Here is a 17831-nt window from a genome sequence, read left to right as displayed (position 1 = left end):
AATATATACAAAAAATTACCTGTCACATACCACAGTAGTCTTGACTCTATTTCCCACATGTACCAAGATTTGACAGGACAATCAACAGGGCTGCGCCAGGTGATGATTCAGAAATTTTTAACTTGCTTTTTCAAAATTTAAAATCTTATTCACAATCAGCAGGGGGCAGCAATTCAGTCTGTTGAAAGAGCGGCCATGCTTAATCCTGTTTTACCCTGTAAGTTCCTCATCGTGAAGTATCCATTCAACTCCCTTTTAAAATTATTTGTGGAATCAGCTTTCAACACCTTCCTTTGCAGATGGCACGTTCTAGAGTCCAACAACTCGAATGAAAACATTTATTCCCATTTTCCCTTTGGATTTTTTGCCAATGATTTTAAATCTATCATCTCTGGTTATTGACCCACTCATTAGAGTAGTTTTTCTCAATCTCTATCAAAATCACTCATCTCGAAAGCCTCTATTAGGTCATCTCTTAACCTTCTGTGTTCCAAGAGGAACAGTCCTAGCTTTTCCAACCTTTCTCCATAACTGAAGTCCTTCATTCCTGGTAAACCACCTCTGTACCCTTTCCACCACAACCACATCTTTTCTGAAGTGTGGTGTCCACAATACTCCAGCTGAGGTCTAACCAGTGATTTAGAAAGTTTAGTATGATCTGTCTGCTTTTATATTCTGTGCCTCTATTTATAAACCCAAATAATCCTTTACTTTTAACCACCTCATCAACTTGCTGTCACCTTTAAGGATTTTTATAAATGGACAAGGTCTTTCTGCTCATCTACATTTTTCAATATCCTGCCATTTATGGTGCACTGTCTTTCTATATTAATCCTTCCAAAGTGCATCACTTCACACATCATATCGAACTCCAAGCTTCTGGCCATTTCACCATCCTGTCAGTTATTCTGAAGCTTATAACTATCCTATTATATACTACATTGCCAATTTTTGTATCATCTATAAACTTCATAATGCTGCTGCATTTTCCAGCACTCCACCTGGTATGACTTTAAGATGGAACACGGTGCTGGGTGAGCTGTCTCCGAAAGAGCGACAGGGAGCCAGTTATTAATCGAGGTTTCTCCTTCCACCCCTCTCAGGGTGGAAGATAGCTATCTCCTTCCTTCAAAAAGGAATAGGATGGCTATCTGAAAAGAATGTGCAAGGTTGCGAGGATAAGGCAGGGGAGGGGGACTAGGTAGAATGCTCTTTCAGAGAGCCAGTGTAGACTCAGTGGGCCGAATGGCCGCCTCCTGCACTCTGCACTGTAAACATTGAAATTTTGGATTGTATTTCAAAGACCAGACTCAATTTCATTTAGCTCAGTCTGTTTCCAATGGTCTTTTCCTCCCCCATTAAAGAAAAGGGAAGGACTCAGTGCAGTGTGACACCACTACCACTATGTATTGTGGAATTCAGCTCTATCGCCCATTTTTTTTTTTGCTTAAAAACCAACTGCAACCAACAAACAAAATGTATAATCAAAACTGATGGATTTTCCAGACAGGCTATGCAAAAAATCCATTCAAATTATGTTTTGAAAAAGTTCTTAATGCTCCAACTTTTAAAAATGAAAGTATTCATGGAGGAATGAGATTCCGTTCAAAAAATGATTCTGACACTCAGGATATTCGGTCTAGGATCCTCCTTAAATCCCATTGTTCAGTCTTGCTTCCGATTAAAAGCTGGGCTCTGGCTGGGATCTTGAGCAAGGATGGATAGGTGGGGTTGGGATTCTTTCTGGGCAGCCCAGAGGGGTCCTGAGGAATGCTTCCCTCCTCGCACACCCTAGTGTGAACTGTTGGAATTTGTTGGTGTAAAATCACATACACAATGAGAAACCTCGGACCAGTATTCTTGGGTTTAACCTGCCCACCAGTGGCAACAATTTTTCATTGTTTACCCACAAGGTCCCACTCTACCCTTTACTCTCTGCTCCTCTGTCTCTCCCACTCTCCCTTTCACTCTCTGCTCCCTCCTCCCCTTTACTCTCTGCTTGTATGTCACCCCCACTCTCCCCTTTACTCTCTGCTCCCGTCTCTCCCACTCTCCCCATTACTCTCGGCTCTTCTGTTTCTCTCCCATTCTCACCTTTACTCTCTGCTCCTCTCTCTCTGCCATTCTCACCTTTACTGGCTGCCACACAATCTTGCTGATGCTGGTACTCTGCCATCCCCATTGAAGCCCTTAATCCACCAACACTGTAGTTCCCAACCCAAGCTGGTAACCCTCAATACCCAGTATCAACACCTGAATCCCTAGATCTCCTGTCCCAGTTTCCTGAACCTTCTGTCTCCCTAGCCAGAGCTCCAATCTCCTGAATCTTCCTCTTCCCCCCCCACCCCCAATTTGAAAGTACTGGAGCATTTTGCCTAACAATGTTAGTAAAGAATACTCACCTTCACTCATCTACAACTTCTGTTTCAGTCATGTCTTCCAGTTTGACAGGCACTGTTGAATCACTTGCTGAGCTCTTTGTACTTGGAGAAGTGGAAGGGCTTCTTGCTTCAGGATTACCCATGGGGACCTGTGTGTCCTTCTCTATTGAACTAGCTGGAGAATTTCTGGGCTCACTTTCTGGTCTTTTTGTTTTGGAATCTTTCGATTTGTTTTCAGACTTGCTCTTGGCTTTCTTCTCTCGCTTCGCTTTCTTTTTGCTTCTTCTGTCCTTGTTTTCAGACTCTCTCTTCCTTTTCCTGTTCCACCCATGAGGACTTCTACTTCTGGATCGTGGCTTACTTTTACTTCTGCTTCGTGATCTCTCTGTCCCTAATCCCTTGCTGCCAGACCGGTCTCTGCTTCTCCCTTTACTCCTGCTCCTGGATCTAGATTTACTCCTGCTCCGCGATCGTTCTTCACTTCTGCTTCTTGACCTACATCTACTCCCATCTCTGCTTCTCGATCTCCTTCGTTCTTCACTTCTGCTTCGAGACCTCTGTGATCTGCGTATTTCTTTACTCCGGCTTCTGCGATACCTCTCTCTGCTTCGTGACCTTTTCCTGTCCTGACTCCTACTCCTGGACCTCTGTAACCGTCTCCTATCTCTGCTCCTGCTTCTCTTCCTTTTCCTTTCAGACTCTCCGGATCTCCTCTGTATTTTGTCTGGACTACAGCTATACCGCCTCCTAGATCGACTGTGGTAATCATGACGATAGCTTGCTCTTTCACGTCTCTCATGGTATTTATTAGAATAGGATTTTGTTCTGTCTGGTGAGATGTAAAGGTCTCGGTCAGCCTCCCAGAACTCGCTATTAGGATTCCTGAAGACATGGAGGAAGTTGCAGTGTTTTCCTCTGGGGCATTTGCGTCTTTCATAAAGTCCTGTTGAGCAAATTAATAAAATCTTTACAAAATGTCACTGGCTCTTGATAACATTCAACTAGCAATAATCAAATGATTCTACAATTTGACAGCCTAATGTGAACGTGTGACATTGAAATCTAAAAACACACTAGAAACAAATGCCCATGAACTCATCTAGCCAGACGGACTGTCAGATTCAATGAAGCAAATTTCGATTATAGAACCACAGAATGTATAAAAAAATATAAAAAGGCAGCCATTTAGCCTGGGGTCCATGCCGCGCCTCTGTGTAACAGCAACTCAGCGGGTCCCACTCCCCCGCCCTTTCCCCATATTTATTTGGTTGCTTATCCAATTCCCCTTTGAAAGCCACAATTGACCCTGCCTCCACCACACTCTCAGGCTGCGCATTCCAGGTCCTAACCATTCACTGCATAAAAATAATTTTCCTCATGTCTCCACTGCTTCTTTTGTCAATTACCTTAAATCTATGCCCTCTGATTCTTGATCCTTCCACCAATGGGAACAGCTATCTATTATCTACTCTGTCCAGACCCCTCATGATTTTGAAATCTTCTATCAAATCTCCTCTCAGTTTTCTCTTCTCAAAGAACAGCCCAAACTTCTCCAATCTAACCATGAAATTCCTCATTCCTGGAACCATCCTTTTTTGGACCCTCTCTAAACCTTTCACATCTTTCTGAAAGTGTGGTCCCCGGAATTGGACACAATACTACAGTTGAGGCCGAATCAGTGTTTTATAAAGGTTCACCATAACTTTCTTGTTTTTCTACTCTGTGCCTCTATTTATGAAGTCTAGATTTAGATGTATGCTCTATTAACCACTTTCTCAATCTGCCCCGCCACCTTCAATGATTTGTGCAAATATATCCCCAGATCTGCACTCCCTTTCGAAATGCATCCTTTATTTTATATTGCCCCTGCTTCTACTTTGTACCAAAATGCATTACTTTGCATTTCTCTGAATTAAGCTTCATCTGTCACATGTCCACCCATTCAACAGCAAATTTTGGAACTGTACTCAGTACAACCAAGTCTAAGTTATTAACATATAATCAAGAAAAGCAGTAGTCCTAACACCAATACTTTATTCCAGTCTGGAAAACAGCAATTTACCATTATTGCTTCCTGTCACTCAGCCATGCTGCCATTGTCCATTTTATTCCATGGGCCTCAACTTTCCTGACAAGCCTGTTATGTGGCACTTTGTCAAACTTTGGAAATCCATATAAACCACACCAACCGCATTACCCTCATCACGTGTCACATCACCAAAAACCTCAGGCAAGTTAGTTAGACACAATTTAACCTTAACCCTTAAATCCATACAGGCTATCCATGATTAATCTGCAATTGCCCAAGTGACGGTTAATTTTGTTCTGGATTATCATTTCTAAAAGCTTCCCCACCACTGAAGTTAAACTGACTGGCCTGTAGTTGGTGACTTGTCTTTATTCCTTTTTTTGAACAAGGGTATAACGTTTCAAATTCTCCACTCCTCTAGCACCACCCTCGAGTCTAAACAAGATTGGAAGATTTTGGTCAGTGCATCCGCAATTTAAATTCCCTCAGCATTCTCCGACGCATCCCATCTGGTCCTGGTCAGCCTTTCTAATACCTCCTCCATAAATTTTAGCTTATCCAATGTCTTAACTACCTCCTTTTTCACCATGACTTTGACAGCACTTTCTTCCAATGGTAAAGTCAATGCAAAGTACTCATTTAGTACCTCAGCCATGGCCTCTGCTTCCATGTGTAGATTCCCTTTTTGGCTCTTAATTGGCCCCATCCTTCCTCTTACATCTCTTACTATTTATGTGCCTATAGAAGACCGTTGGATTACCTTTTATGTTAGCTGTCAGTCTCTTGTCAGACTCTCTCTCTTTACCCCTCTATTTCCTTTCCATTTGCTCTCTGAACTTTACACATTCATCCTGGTTCTTACTATTATCAACCTGACAATTTTATATGCACCCTTTCACTGCTTCATCTTAATTTCTGTCGTCATCAAGGGAGCTCTGGTTTTGGTTGCCCTACCCTTCCCCTTAATGGGAATGTACCTCAACTGTATTGAACTATCTCCTCTTTGAAGTCAGCCCATTGCTCCATTACAGCAATGCTTGCCTATTTTTCATTTCAATTTACCCAGGACAGGTCCATTCGCAATCCACTGAAATTAGCCCTCCTCCAATGAAGTATGTTTTATTCTGGGTTGCTCCTGGTCTTTTTCCAAAGCCAATCTAAACCTCCTGATAATATGATCACTGCTCCTAAATTTTACCCTACGGATGCCTGATCCATCTGACAAACCCCATTCTCCAGAACTGGATCCAGCAATACCTCCTTTCTTGTTGGGTTAGAAATGTACTGAAGAAAATTCTCCTGAACACACTTCAGAAACCCTTCTCCCTCTCTGTCTTCTACACATTTGCTAAGCTACAGAGGGGGAGGAAGAAGAATGGAAGGCCAATAGCGATGGGGGGAGATTCCATTGTCAGGGGATCAGACAAGCATTTGTGCGGCAGTAAATGTGACTCCAGGGTGGTGCGTTGCCTTCCTGGTGCCAGTGTCAAGGATGTCATGGGATGGCTGCAGGACATCCTTTGGGGGGGGTGAAATCAGCCAAAAGTTGGGGTCCACATTGGTACCAACGACATAGATTGGAAGAGAGATGAGGTCCTGCAAGCAGATTTCAGGGAGCTAGGAAGGAAATTAAAAAGCAGGACCGCAAGAGCAGTAATCTCAGAATTACTCCCAGTGCCACGTGCTAGTGAACATAGGAATAGGGGGATTGATCGATTAAATACGTGGCTGGGGAATTGGTGTAGGAGGGCGGGCATCAGATTTCTGAGGCATTGGGACCAGATCTGGACAGGTGAGACCTGTACAGGTTACATCTTAACAGGACTGGGACCAATGTACTTGCAGGGAGATTTGCTAGTGCTGTTGGAGTAGGTTTAAGCTAGCTTGTCAGGGGAATGGAAACCTGAGAGGTGGCCCAAACTGGAAGAAAGTAAAGTTGGTAACAGGAAGTAGTAGTGAGACTAGAAGGCAGGAGAAACAAAGCAGAGCATTGAGTATGCTTTGAATGCGGAATGATGTCAAAAAGATAAAGTTAAGGACACTCTACCTGAATGCGCGCAGCATTCACAATAAGGTAGATAATTTAAAGGTACAAATAAGGGTAAATGGGTATGATATAGTTGCCATTACGGAAACGTGGCTGCATGGTGACCATGACTGGGAACTGAATATTCAAGGATATTTGATGCGTTAAGGAGGACAGACAAGGGAAAGGAGGTGAAGTTGCACTGATAATAAGGGATGGATTAGTGCATTTCTAAGGGATGATCTCAGATCAGAAGAACAATGTGTGAAATCTGTTTGGATGGAGCTAAGAAACAGCAAAGGGCAGCAGACATTGGTTGGAATTATTTACAGGCCACCAAACAGTAGTGGTAATGTGGGGCATGGTATTAATCAGGAGATGAGAGAAGCATGTAGCATGGGCAATAGAGTAATCATGGTGACTTCAATCTGCATATAGACTGGGTAAACCAATTGAGCACTAATGCTGTGGAACGAGTTTCTGGAGTGTGTTAGGGATGGTTTTCTGGAGCAGTATGTTGAGGAGCCAAATAGAGGACAGGCTATTTTAGATCTAGAATTATGTAATGAAAAAGGGCTAATTAATAAGCTTGTTGTATAAGAACCTTTAGGGATGAGTGACCACAATATGATAGAATTTGACTTTATGTTTGAAAGTAAGGCAGTTCACTCTGAAGCAAGGATGTTAAAATTGAAAAAAGGAAATTATGAAGGCACGAGGGACAAATTGGCTGAGGTGGATTGGGAAAATGCATTAAAAGGTATGACTGTACATAGGCAATGAATAGTCTTCAAAGAACTATTACGTAGCTTACAGTATTTGTACATTCCTTCAAGGTGCAAAAACCCCAAAAAAGTCAGTCAACCGTAGCTTACAAAGGAAGTTAAGGATTGTACAAGATTAAAAGAAAAGGCTTATAAAGTTGCCAGAAGTAGTAGTAAACCTGAGGATTGGGAGGTTTTTAGAATATAGCAAAGGAAGAACAAGAACCTGGTAAAGAAAGGGAGAATAGAATATGAATGCAATCTAGTAAAAAAACATAAAAACGGACTGTAAAAGCTTCTAGAGGTATGTAAAAAAGAAGCATTTGGCTAAGACGAAGGTGGACCCATTACAGGCAGAGACAGGAGAATTCATAATGGGGAATAGAGAAATTCCAGCGAAGTTACTGATTACTTTGTGTCTGTTTTTACTGAGGAAGATACAGGAAATCTCCCAGATTTAGAAATCCAAGGGACTAGGGAGAATGAGGAGTTGAAGGAAATTAGTATAAGTGTGAAGGTTGTATTGGAGAAATTAATGGGACTGAAAGTTGGTAAATTGGACCTGATATTCTGCATCCCAGAGTGTTGAAAGAGGTTGCTACAGAGATAGTGGATGCATCGGTGATCATTTTCCAAAATTCTATAGATTCTGGAAAGGTTCCTGAAGATTGGATGGTAGCAAATGTTGCCCCACTGTTTAAGGGAGGGAGGGAGATACATCCCTTATTATTAGAGCAACTATAGACTATTAGCCTTACATCAGTTGTAGGGAAAATGCTAGAATCTATTTTAAAGGATGTGATAAATGGATACTTGGATAATCATGATTTGACTGGACATAGTCAGCATGGATTTGCAAATGGGAAATCACGTTTGACGAATTTGGGAGTTTTTTGAGGATGTTACTAACAAAATATATAAAGGAGAGTCGATGGATGTAGATAATTGGATTTTCAGAAGGCTTTTGATAAAGTCCCCCACAGGAGGTTGATTAGAAAAATAAAAGCACGTGGGGTAGGAAGCAATATACTGGCATGGATTAGGGATTGGCTAACAGGCAGAAAACAGAGTAGGAATAAACAGGTCATTCTCGCGGTGCCAGGCTGTGACTAGTGGGGTACCGCAAGGATCAGTACTTGGGCCCCAGCTGTTCACAATATATATCAATGATGTGGATGTGGGGACCAAATGTAATATCTCCAAATTCACAGATGATACAAAGCCAGGCGGGAATATGTGTTGTGAAGAAGATGTAAAGAGGTGACAGGAGGATTTGGAGAGACTCAATGAGTGGGCAAAAACATGGCAGATGGAATATAAGGTGGAAAAATGAGGGGTTATCCACTTTGGTAGAAGGAACAGATGTGCAGATTATTTCCTAAATGGTAAGAAATTAGTAAGTGTAGATGTACAAAGGGACCTGGGCCTTGTGCTTGTCCATAAGTCACTGAAAGCTAACATGCAGGTGCAGCAGGCAAGTAGGAAGGCTGATGGAATGTTAGTATTTATTGCAAGAGGATTTGAGTACAGGAATAGTGAAGTCTTTTTTCAGTTGTAAGGAATCTTGGTTAGACAGCACCTGGAGTACTGTGTGCAGTTTTGGTCCCCTTACCTCAGAAAGGATATTACTGCCATAGAGGGAGCGTAACGAAGGTTCACCAGATTTGTTCCGGGGATGGCGGGACTGTCTTATGGAGAGATTGGGGAAACTGGGCCTGTATTCTCTAGAGTTTCTAAGATGAGAGGTGATCTCATTGAAACCTACAAAATACTAAAGGAAGAGACAGGATAGATGCAGGTAAGATATTTCCCCTGTTTGGGAAGTCTAGAATCAGGGGACACAATTTCAAAATAAGGGGGAAGCCACTTAGGACCGAGATGAGGAGAAATTTCTTTACTCAGAGGGTTGTGAATCTTTGGAACTCTCTACCCTAGAGGGCCGTGGAAGCTCAGTCATTGAGTATGTTTAAGGTAGAGATTGATAGATTTCTGATTAACAATAATGTAAAGAGTTATGGGGATAGTGTGGATAAAAGGCATTGAAGTGTTCGATCAGTCATGATCGTACTGAATGGTGGAACAGGCTCAACAGGCTGAATGACCTTCTCCTGTTCCTATGTCTTATGTTCTTAGTCTATATTAGGATAATTCAAGTCCTCTATGATCACTACTCTATAGTTCTTGAATCCCTCTAATTTTCCTGCAAATTTGCTCCTCTATCTTTTTCCTACTAGTTAATGGCCTACAGAATACATCCAGTAATGTAAGAGTACCTCTACTGTTTCTTAACTCTAACCAATAGATTATGCCCTTGACCCGATATTCCTTCTCTCTCCAGCACTGCAATGATTTTCTTAATTGATACTGTCACCCTTCCTCCTTTCTTTCCTGAACACTTTGTATCCAGGGATATTTACTACTCAGTTCTTCCCCTTTTTTGAGCCTAGTCTCCATTATTGCCACAACATCATATTGCCATGTGGCTATTCACACCTGCAGCTCACCAACCTTATTTACCATACTCCATGTATTTAAGGGGAGGTGATGGCATTGTGGTATTATCGCTGGACTGGTAATGCTCTGAGGACCTCGGTTCAAATCCCACCATGGCAGATGGTGAAATCTGAATTGAATAAAAATTTGGAATTAAAAGTCTAATGATAGCCATGAAGCCAATGTCAATTGTTGTACAAAATCCACCTGGTCCTTTAGGGAAGGAAATCTGCTGCCCTTACTCGGTCTAGCCTACATGTGGCTCCAGACCCACGGTAATGTGGTTGACTATTAAAAATGCCCTCAGAAAGTCACTCAGTTGTCACCACCACCTTCCCAAGGGCAACTAGGAATGGGCAATAAATGCTGGCCCAGCCAGCGAAGCCCACATCCCATGAATGAATGAAAACAAAATTTACCTACCTGCACTTAAACCTTACTGTAAGTTTGTGCACCTGTTTATTCTTCATCTTGGTTCTCATCATGCTGTCAAGTTAGTTTAAACCCTGTCTACGAGCACTGGAAAACTGCCCGCATTGGTCCCAGCCTGTATTAATATATTGTACAGTATAGTAGACTATACTATAGGGACTATAGTGGAGGCTAGATAGCCAAACCTAATTTTCATGAAGATTTGACTGACCATTACAAATTTGCAATTATCAAATAACCAGATTAAATTAATAAATGTGTTAACATAATGAAAGTACAAAATGAAAAATACATAGAGAACAAACCACATATTGCAGTTTTCCATCGAGTCACAGGTGAAAATTCACATTGCAACTGCTTCCCTGCATACCAACGCCCATTGAAAAGTGCAAAGGCCTGTTGACATTCCTCCTCCCTACAGTAAACCATAAGCAATCAGCTGTTAGCAAAGAAGCATCAAATGGTGACTAATTTCCTAAGAGATCTACACAGATACTTTACAGTGGGTTACACTCCAGCAGAGTCTTGGGAACACGCCACAGAATATGGAGCTTCATATCCCCAAGGTATGTAACTGATCTGATGTGTTTTGGTAGGGCAGGGGCAGACACTGAAGGCAGGAAGGAATCAGTGAGAGTCACAGTGGGGAACAAACCTGCGGCCAATCGCTGAGAAGTACTGAAAAAGACTGAGGTGTGGAGAGCAAAATGAAGGAGTGGGACATGACCAGAAAGGAGGAGATATACAGATAATTAAAAACAACTTAGAAAATGCTTTCAAGCTGCAGTTTCTCCACTTGGTTCCCGCCCCAAGTCAAAATGTCACTGTTCAAGCTCCACTCCAGGTACCACAGAACCAAACCCTAGCTGATACTCCCAGTGCAGTAATAAGAAAGTGCTGGTCTGAAGTGACTTGCTTTGGACAAGACATTAAACTGGGGTCCAACTGCTTGCTCACATGGACGTAAAAGATCATTTGGTTCCAGCCTCCTAACCAAAATTTATCACTCAACTAATTGATGATTTATCTCAATATTGTCTAAAGCCTTTGCTGTACACAAATTGCTTATCTAATGGTGACTACATTGCAAAATAAGTTGCTGGCTGTGAAGTGTTTTGGGATGTCTTGACGATGTAAAAGATACTAAATAAATCCATCAATGAAGAGCAGTGTAGAAAATACAGACTTACTTTTGATATTGGACGTACACATTTCCTCTGAGGTGTGGCTCATAGTTGCAACTAACCTGGAAAATTAATACTGAGAATTAATATTGCAGCTTTGTGCATTTAAAATCTGGCATTGCACCATATTAGGTGCAAAAATCTGGCTTTTCAAGAAGTTTTTACTCCGTTCAATCTTAGTTTTGGAACTCAAAGCTAATGACCATGTGGAGGACAATCCTTTTTAAGGATAGCCCAGAACAAGATGTGTTCTTCAAGCCAGTATTGTTTGAAAGGTGTGCATCATGTCGTGGCAATGGAAACATCTACAGTGTTATGAAGCTGGACTTTACAAGATGGTTATGTTTTAAAGCATCCCTTTAATTTTGGCAGAATTGGGAAATCTGGAAGAACCCCAGCTCGGAGACATGCCTATATGATCTGGTTGCCATAGGGAGAGAAACAGAAACATATTGAAATATAAAATGAGTTTTCACACCTTTACACAGTAACTCAGAAAAGTGACAGCTACTTTTTAAGACAGAAACAGAGGGCAGCAACTGCTGTGGAGAAACAGAAGGACTGTTTTGTGTTAACAATCAAGATGATGCTTGGGAGAGTTTGTTTTCTGTTTGAAAGGAAGGGAACAGAACAGACAGGACTTTTGAAGATTTAATGAACAAGGAGTTCTTGGAGTGGGCCTTGTTGATGAAAATCAGATATGGAAAGTAAAGGCTGAGTGGAACAATTTCTGGAGGACAGTGGAAGTTTCGATCTAGGGTGGCAAGGAAAAGCAAAGCTGGTGGTGGGAGTCAGAGAGGGACTGCTCTTGTAACGTTATATATCTGCCAGTAGTGCAGCGCACAACAAAAGGAGTTGTAAGATGTATCTTACATTAGTTAATGTGAAAGTACCTTTTCTTTAGTTAAGTGTATTAATTGTCTGTTAAGTGATGTTTGATCTATGTTGATTTTAGTTGGTTTGTTACTGCAAAAGTCTTAAAACATGAAATCTTGTCCTTTGGTTATTTGTAATCGGCTGCTGGGCAATTAATCCCTTTTAAAAAATTATTGGTCTCTATGGGGATTCATTACAATAGTTAACATCATAAATCTGGGAAGAATACTTACAAACTTGTAACAAGTTACAGGAAACACGAGTTGTTCAAACGCCTTACAACTTAATGTGATAGGCAATTCAACAATTGGTACCTCCTCATTAAGCACTATAAGGCTATCGTTGAATGGAACAGATTAGCTCATTATCTGTCCCTCTCCAGCAGCACCAAATGTTGAATATTAGCTGTGTCAACCCATTTTTTGGTGAATGCTACTCCACATCAGGTAAAGAGATTTGAACTACTGCATAACTTCCCAAACTATGAAGGTTGTATGTACATATTGTAGAGAAAAAGTACATTTGAAGTTACAGGGACAAATTTATTGATCAGGTTCAGAAGTGAAAAATATCACTATTATTGACCTTGATTTGCATGCTCCTCCATCAATGCACAATTATCCTCTGGACAAGCAGAGTAGGTCAATTACTGAATTAGTTGCCAGAAATCCCAGCATTATTGACCCATACACCAGTGAAAAATACAGATGTTAATTTGTTAAAGAAGGGCTACAGGGACAGAGCCAGGGAATGGGAACGACTCGATTGAATCCAAACCAGCTCTCTGTAGAGCAATGGGCTTCCTGAGTAGTAATGACTATGACTCAAAGTCATGTCAAACATACATTAGCCCCTTGGTCGTACCACACTTATGTTCTAGTCACACAGTTCTAGTTTCAACATTACTCAAAAGATTTGAACATTATAGAGAAAGTGCAAAAATCATTTACAAGAATGATGCCAGAACTGAGGGGTTATAACGATCAGGAAAGACTGAACAGGCTGGGGCTCTTTTTGCCAGAAAAGAAAGCTGACAAGTGAACTAAAAAAGGTCTTCAAAATTATGAAGGGGCTCAGTAGGTTACATGTGGAGATGATGTTTCCACTGGTTGTGGGGAGTTCGAAACTAGGAGCCATTAAATAAGATTGTCACTAATAAATCCAAGAAGTAGTTCAACTTACTACCACAGGGAATAGTTGAAGCAAACAGCAGAGATGCTTTTGAGGAGAAGCTAAATTAACATGAGGGAGAAGAAATATAGGCTATGTTGATAGGGTTAAATGAAATAGAGAGGGTGGGAAGAAGGTTTGTTAGGAGTAGATACAGCTGAATGGCCCTTTTCTATTCTGTAAATTCTGTAAATATGTAATATGATCGATTAAATGAATGTATAAAATACCTTAAATTGTACAACTTTTCCAATGTTCTTAAATTCAGGTAGTACATCCTCATAAAATTCCACAAACTGCTGGTAAATGTCTTCTTCACTGTGCTCCAGCCCAGAATCTGTATCATAGTCATCTCGCCTACTTTCCTCCATCCCAAAGGTAATAAACATGGCTCGGATAAGAAGGGTTTGACTTGATGCTGGGTAAACATGTTTACGAGAACACCTGTATGAAAGAAATTTGCAACCATTCTGTTATACATACATAGCCCTCAAAGACAGCAGTAATTACAAGAGAATTTTCACTTTCAAACTAACTGTGTCTGATCCAACTGTCTACCATCTTAAAATGACAGTTAACATCACGTGATGAATCGGTTTGTATATTCATTAAGCAACTGAACCTTTTCGGGCATTTTATAAGGCAGCACCTTTGTGAAGGGTCCAGAAATCTAGACTACAGAATATACGCAAACATACATAGCAACAGGAGTTCATCCACATTCTTGAGACTTTTCATCATACAATGACTGACCTTTGCTCTGTATCCCCCGGTTCCCTTACCCCATAATCAGTAATCCTAGCCTTGAAGGTTTCAATTGACCCAAAAATCCACAGCTCTTTGGGGGAGGGAATTCCAGATTGCCACTATATTTTGAGAAAGTGTGTTGTGATTTCACTCCTGAATGGTCGATCTCTCCTTTTAAGATTATGCCATGTTTTAGATTCCCTCTCCCAGAACAAATAGTGTCTATATATCCTCTCTATCTAATCCTTTTATCATCCAGCTCATTCTTCAAGACGAAGGTGACCATGTTCATCATCTGGGGTGATTGGTAGGGTTTGGGTGGATACATAGGTGAATGCTAAGGCCAATCTGTGCCTGGAAGGTTCTGCTGCAAACAGGACAGGATACCACAGATGATTGAATTTTGGATGAGTTGCTGGCTCAGGGTTTCCCCTCCTTGCGTTTTCTCTCTGCCTGTGACATGTTTTCGAAGGAGTCCACACCATTTTATTTGGTTACGCCAGGTCTAGAGATCCTGGGCGAGTTTCTCCTAGGACTCAAAGTCAATATCAAAACTCCTAAGTGAAGCCTTCAGAGCATCCTTGTAGTGCTTCCTCTGACCCCCTTGTGAGCTCACCATAGAAGATTTGCTTTGGTAAGTGGATGTCAGGCATTCTGGCTACATGACTAGCCCAACTCATCTGTCATTGTCTCAGTCTGGCGTGAATGATTAGAATGCTAACTCGGGTGAGGACCTCCGTGTCTGGTATTTTGTCCTGGCTTCTGATCTTCAGAAGTTTCTGAAGAAAGTTCAAGTGAAAGTGGTTGAGCTTCTTGGCATGACACTGGTACATAGTACAAGTCTTACAGAGTGGGCCGGACTATTACTCTATAGACTTTCAGTTTGGTAGGTGGACTTACTCCTCTTCATTCCTAGACTGATGTTTGAGGTTGCCCTTGCTCTGATAATTCTTATTTCTTGTCATCAACAAGTGTGTTGCCGAGATAAGTGAACTAATAGGGTCCAACAAATTTCCTATAATTGACCAGTCTGTAGTTCCCGGTTTCCCCCTCTCTGTTGTCTTAAACAATAGAATGACAATTGCAATTTCCAAATTCAAGGAAACAATTGTCATAAGAAATAAGAGTAGACGATTCGACCCCTCGAGCCTGATCTGCCATTCAATAAGATCATGGCTGATCTGATTGTGGCCTCAACTCTACCTTTCTGCCTATCCCCATAACCCTTGGCTCCCTTATAGATCAAGAATGTGTCTAACTCAGCCTTGAATATATTCAATGACTCAGCTTCCATTGTTCTGTGGGTAGAGAATTCCAAAGATTAAAAACTCAGAAGAAATTCTTCCTCATCTCAGTCTTAAACGTGACACCCCTAATTCTGAAACTGTAGTTGCTAGTTCCAGATTTCTGCCAGAGGGGAACATCCTTCCAGCATCAATTCTTGTCAAGGCCCAAATATAGGGAGCATTAAAAAATTACTACAAAGACATTTGCAACCTCCCCACCTGTTCCTCCCGAGAACCTAGGGTGAAAGCCATTCAGCCCATGAGATTTACCTATCCCAGGTCTCATTATTTTCCACAACGAGAAGTGGAAACCTGAATCCAAGGAATCAATAATTCCTCTAAGGCATCTGCTTTGACAGAATCTTTACTGAGATTAATTCAGCTTCAAAGAAGTTCCAATATTAACAGCATCAAAACTATTAAAACAAGCTCAAGAGACAAGTCATTGATAGTGTGATTATTCAAGAAAGAAGGGAGCAAGTGCAAAAAAAATTTATACCTTAAGTCACATACACCGCTTGTTGAGTTTCTATAAGACCACAAGTTACTCAGTGTAACATCAACCTAAGTCACATTCAAATTTAACATTTATTATTTGCTGGCATCTAAAACAACCAATTTTTTTTTATTCAGCACTCAAACTTCTCAGCAACCTCTGCAAAATCAGCAAAATATGGGCTAAGATTATGTCACAGCATCCAAAATCTACAAATCATGTTATACCAGCTTTCTGTAGCACTAAACACTAAAGCACATCCCAGAACTATTGTACAACAATGGGAAAGAAATTCTAAGGTGGTGGGGGAAGGGGATGGGGGTGGTGGCATTTTGACTTATGCCGTCCCCAACGCTGATATGTGAAAATATAGATACAGCTATAAAACTAAAACCATTTCTTAACAGAAAGAGAAATTCTGCTGTTTCCGGGGTTTAGTCTCTCAGTGGTCGCCATTAACAGGGACATTAACAGAACAAGTTGCTGTTATCACTTAAACTGGTTAATCTGGAGCCACATGACCTTTGGCAAACAGTACCAGTAAGATCAGCAATAAGAATCCCCACCAGAGTGGACCAGATCCAGATCAATTTCCAGGTTGATCCAGACTCCAATCGAAACGAGTAATATCACTTCAGGACTGTCAGTGATATCAGCGGAATGGTCACGGAAGAAAGCCAACACTTCACCTGGATGGCAAATCATTTCTTTAACAAGTATATAACAGGCAGTGGGGGTATTCTGAACAAAGGTCACAATTGAATGCTGTATTTTGTCCAGTTACATTCCTATTTTAGTATGTATTGAAAATATTTTACTCACCTATCACCAAACCTGCAGGATCCAGTCTTCAGAAAGAACGGACAATACGATTTATCTTTTTCAGTCCCATAATCTTCTGGTGCTTCTGGATTATGCCAAGTATTACCATTTTCCAACTGTTGACAAAATAAATCACAATTATAACAGAATTACCGATTTTCAACAAAAACCCACTCAGATAATGCTGAATGGAATGAAGAATAAATAATGTGGTCAGATGGATAGAGGAATATTTGAAGGACAGTTTCTCAGGGTTGAAAGTTATGTTGAGTGGTGATTCATGAAAAGTCGAGTTGCTCTTATTTACTACATACTCAAAAGGAGTTCCCGTAGATTCAGTACTAGCACCACTGTTGTTACGGATAAACGTTAATGAGTCGGGAGTACAGGGCACAATTTCAAAACTTGGTGATATGAAACTTTGGAAGCATAGCAAACAGAGAAAGATAGCAAAGGACTTCAAGAGGAAGTAGACAGACAGATGGAAAAGATGGACACATGGCATATGAAATTCAATGCAGAGATGTGAGAGTAGATACATTTTAATACGAGGAACGAGACAAAATATGCTAACTGGGAAACTTTTAAGGGTGTGTGAGAACAGAGACCCAAGGTGATTGGCAGATTAACAAGTATATCAGATCCTGGGCTTTATAAATAAGAGGCAGAGTGTACAGAAGTCAGAATGTTAAGTTAAACCAATATAAAAACACTAGTTCAGCTCCAGGTGGAGTTCTGTAACCAATTCTGGGCACCACACTTCAGGAAGAACAGGAAGGCTTTAGAGGGGACATATAGGAGATTTAAAAGAATGGTTCCAGGGATGAGCGATTATAGTTACTTAGAGAGACTGGAGAGCTGGGCCTCTCTCACCAAAGGGAAGGCTAAGAGGAGAGTTGATAGAAGGGTTTAAAATCATGAACGGTTTAGAAAGAGAAAATAAAACTATTTCCAATGGATGAGTCGACACAGAGGGGACAGATTTAAAGTGATGATCAAAAGCAGTTGGAGAGGAGATTTGACAGAGGTGTTCCAAGTCATGAAGGGTCTGGAATGCACTACCAGTGAGTGTGGTGGAGGCAGATTCAATTGTGGCTTTCAAAAGAAAATTGGTAATTACCTAAA

At 41.0% G+C, this 17831-nt stretch overlaps 1 protein-coding gene across 2 annotated transcripts in view; it reads right to left on the bottom strand.

Moving 5' to 3' along the window:
• Positions 1-17831, bottom strand: part of zrsr2 (zinc finger (CCCH type), RNA-binding motif and serine/arginine rich 2) — a 42007-nt gene that overhangs the window by 1803 nt on the left and 22373 nt on the right. Inside the window, exons 7-11 of one of the 2 annotated variants that reach the window (XM_078559569.1) lie at positions 16707-16825; positions 13586-13799; positions 11316-11371; positions 10431-10540; positions 2403-3324 (exon numbers count right to left, since the gene is read on the bottom strand). In XM_078559569.1, the coding sequence (XP_078415695.1) occupies positions 2405-3324; positions 10431-10540; positions 11316-11371; positions 13586-13799; positions 16707-16825 (1419 nt within the window). In that variant the 3' untranslated portion in view covers positions 2403-2404. The remainder of the gene's footprint in view (positions 1-2402; positions 3325-10430; positions 10541-11315; positions 11372-13585; positions 13800-16706; positions 16826-17831) is intronic. The other variant, XM_078559570.1, reaches the window with a different exon arrangement.

This window comes from Cetorhinus maximus, chromosome 16, assembly GCF_964194155.1.
Source record: "Cetorhinus maximus chromosome 16, sCetMax3.hap1.1, whole genome shotgun sequence".
NCBI lineage: Eukaryota > Metazoa > Chordata > Chondrichthyes > Lamniformes > Cetorhinidae > Cetorhinus > Cetorhinus maximus.
The sequence above is the reverse complement of the archived record's forward strand: the minus strand, read 5'-3'. Positions and strand labels throughout refer to the sequence as shown.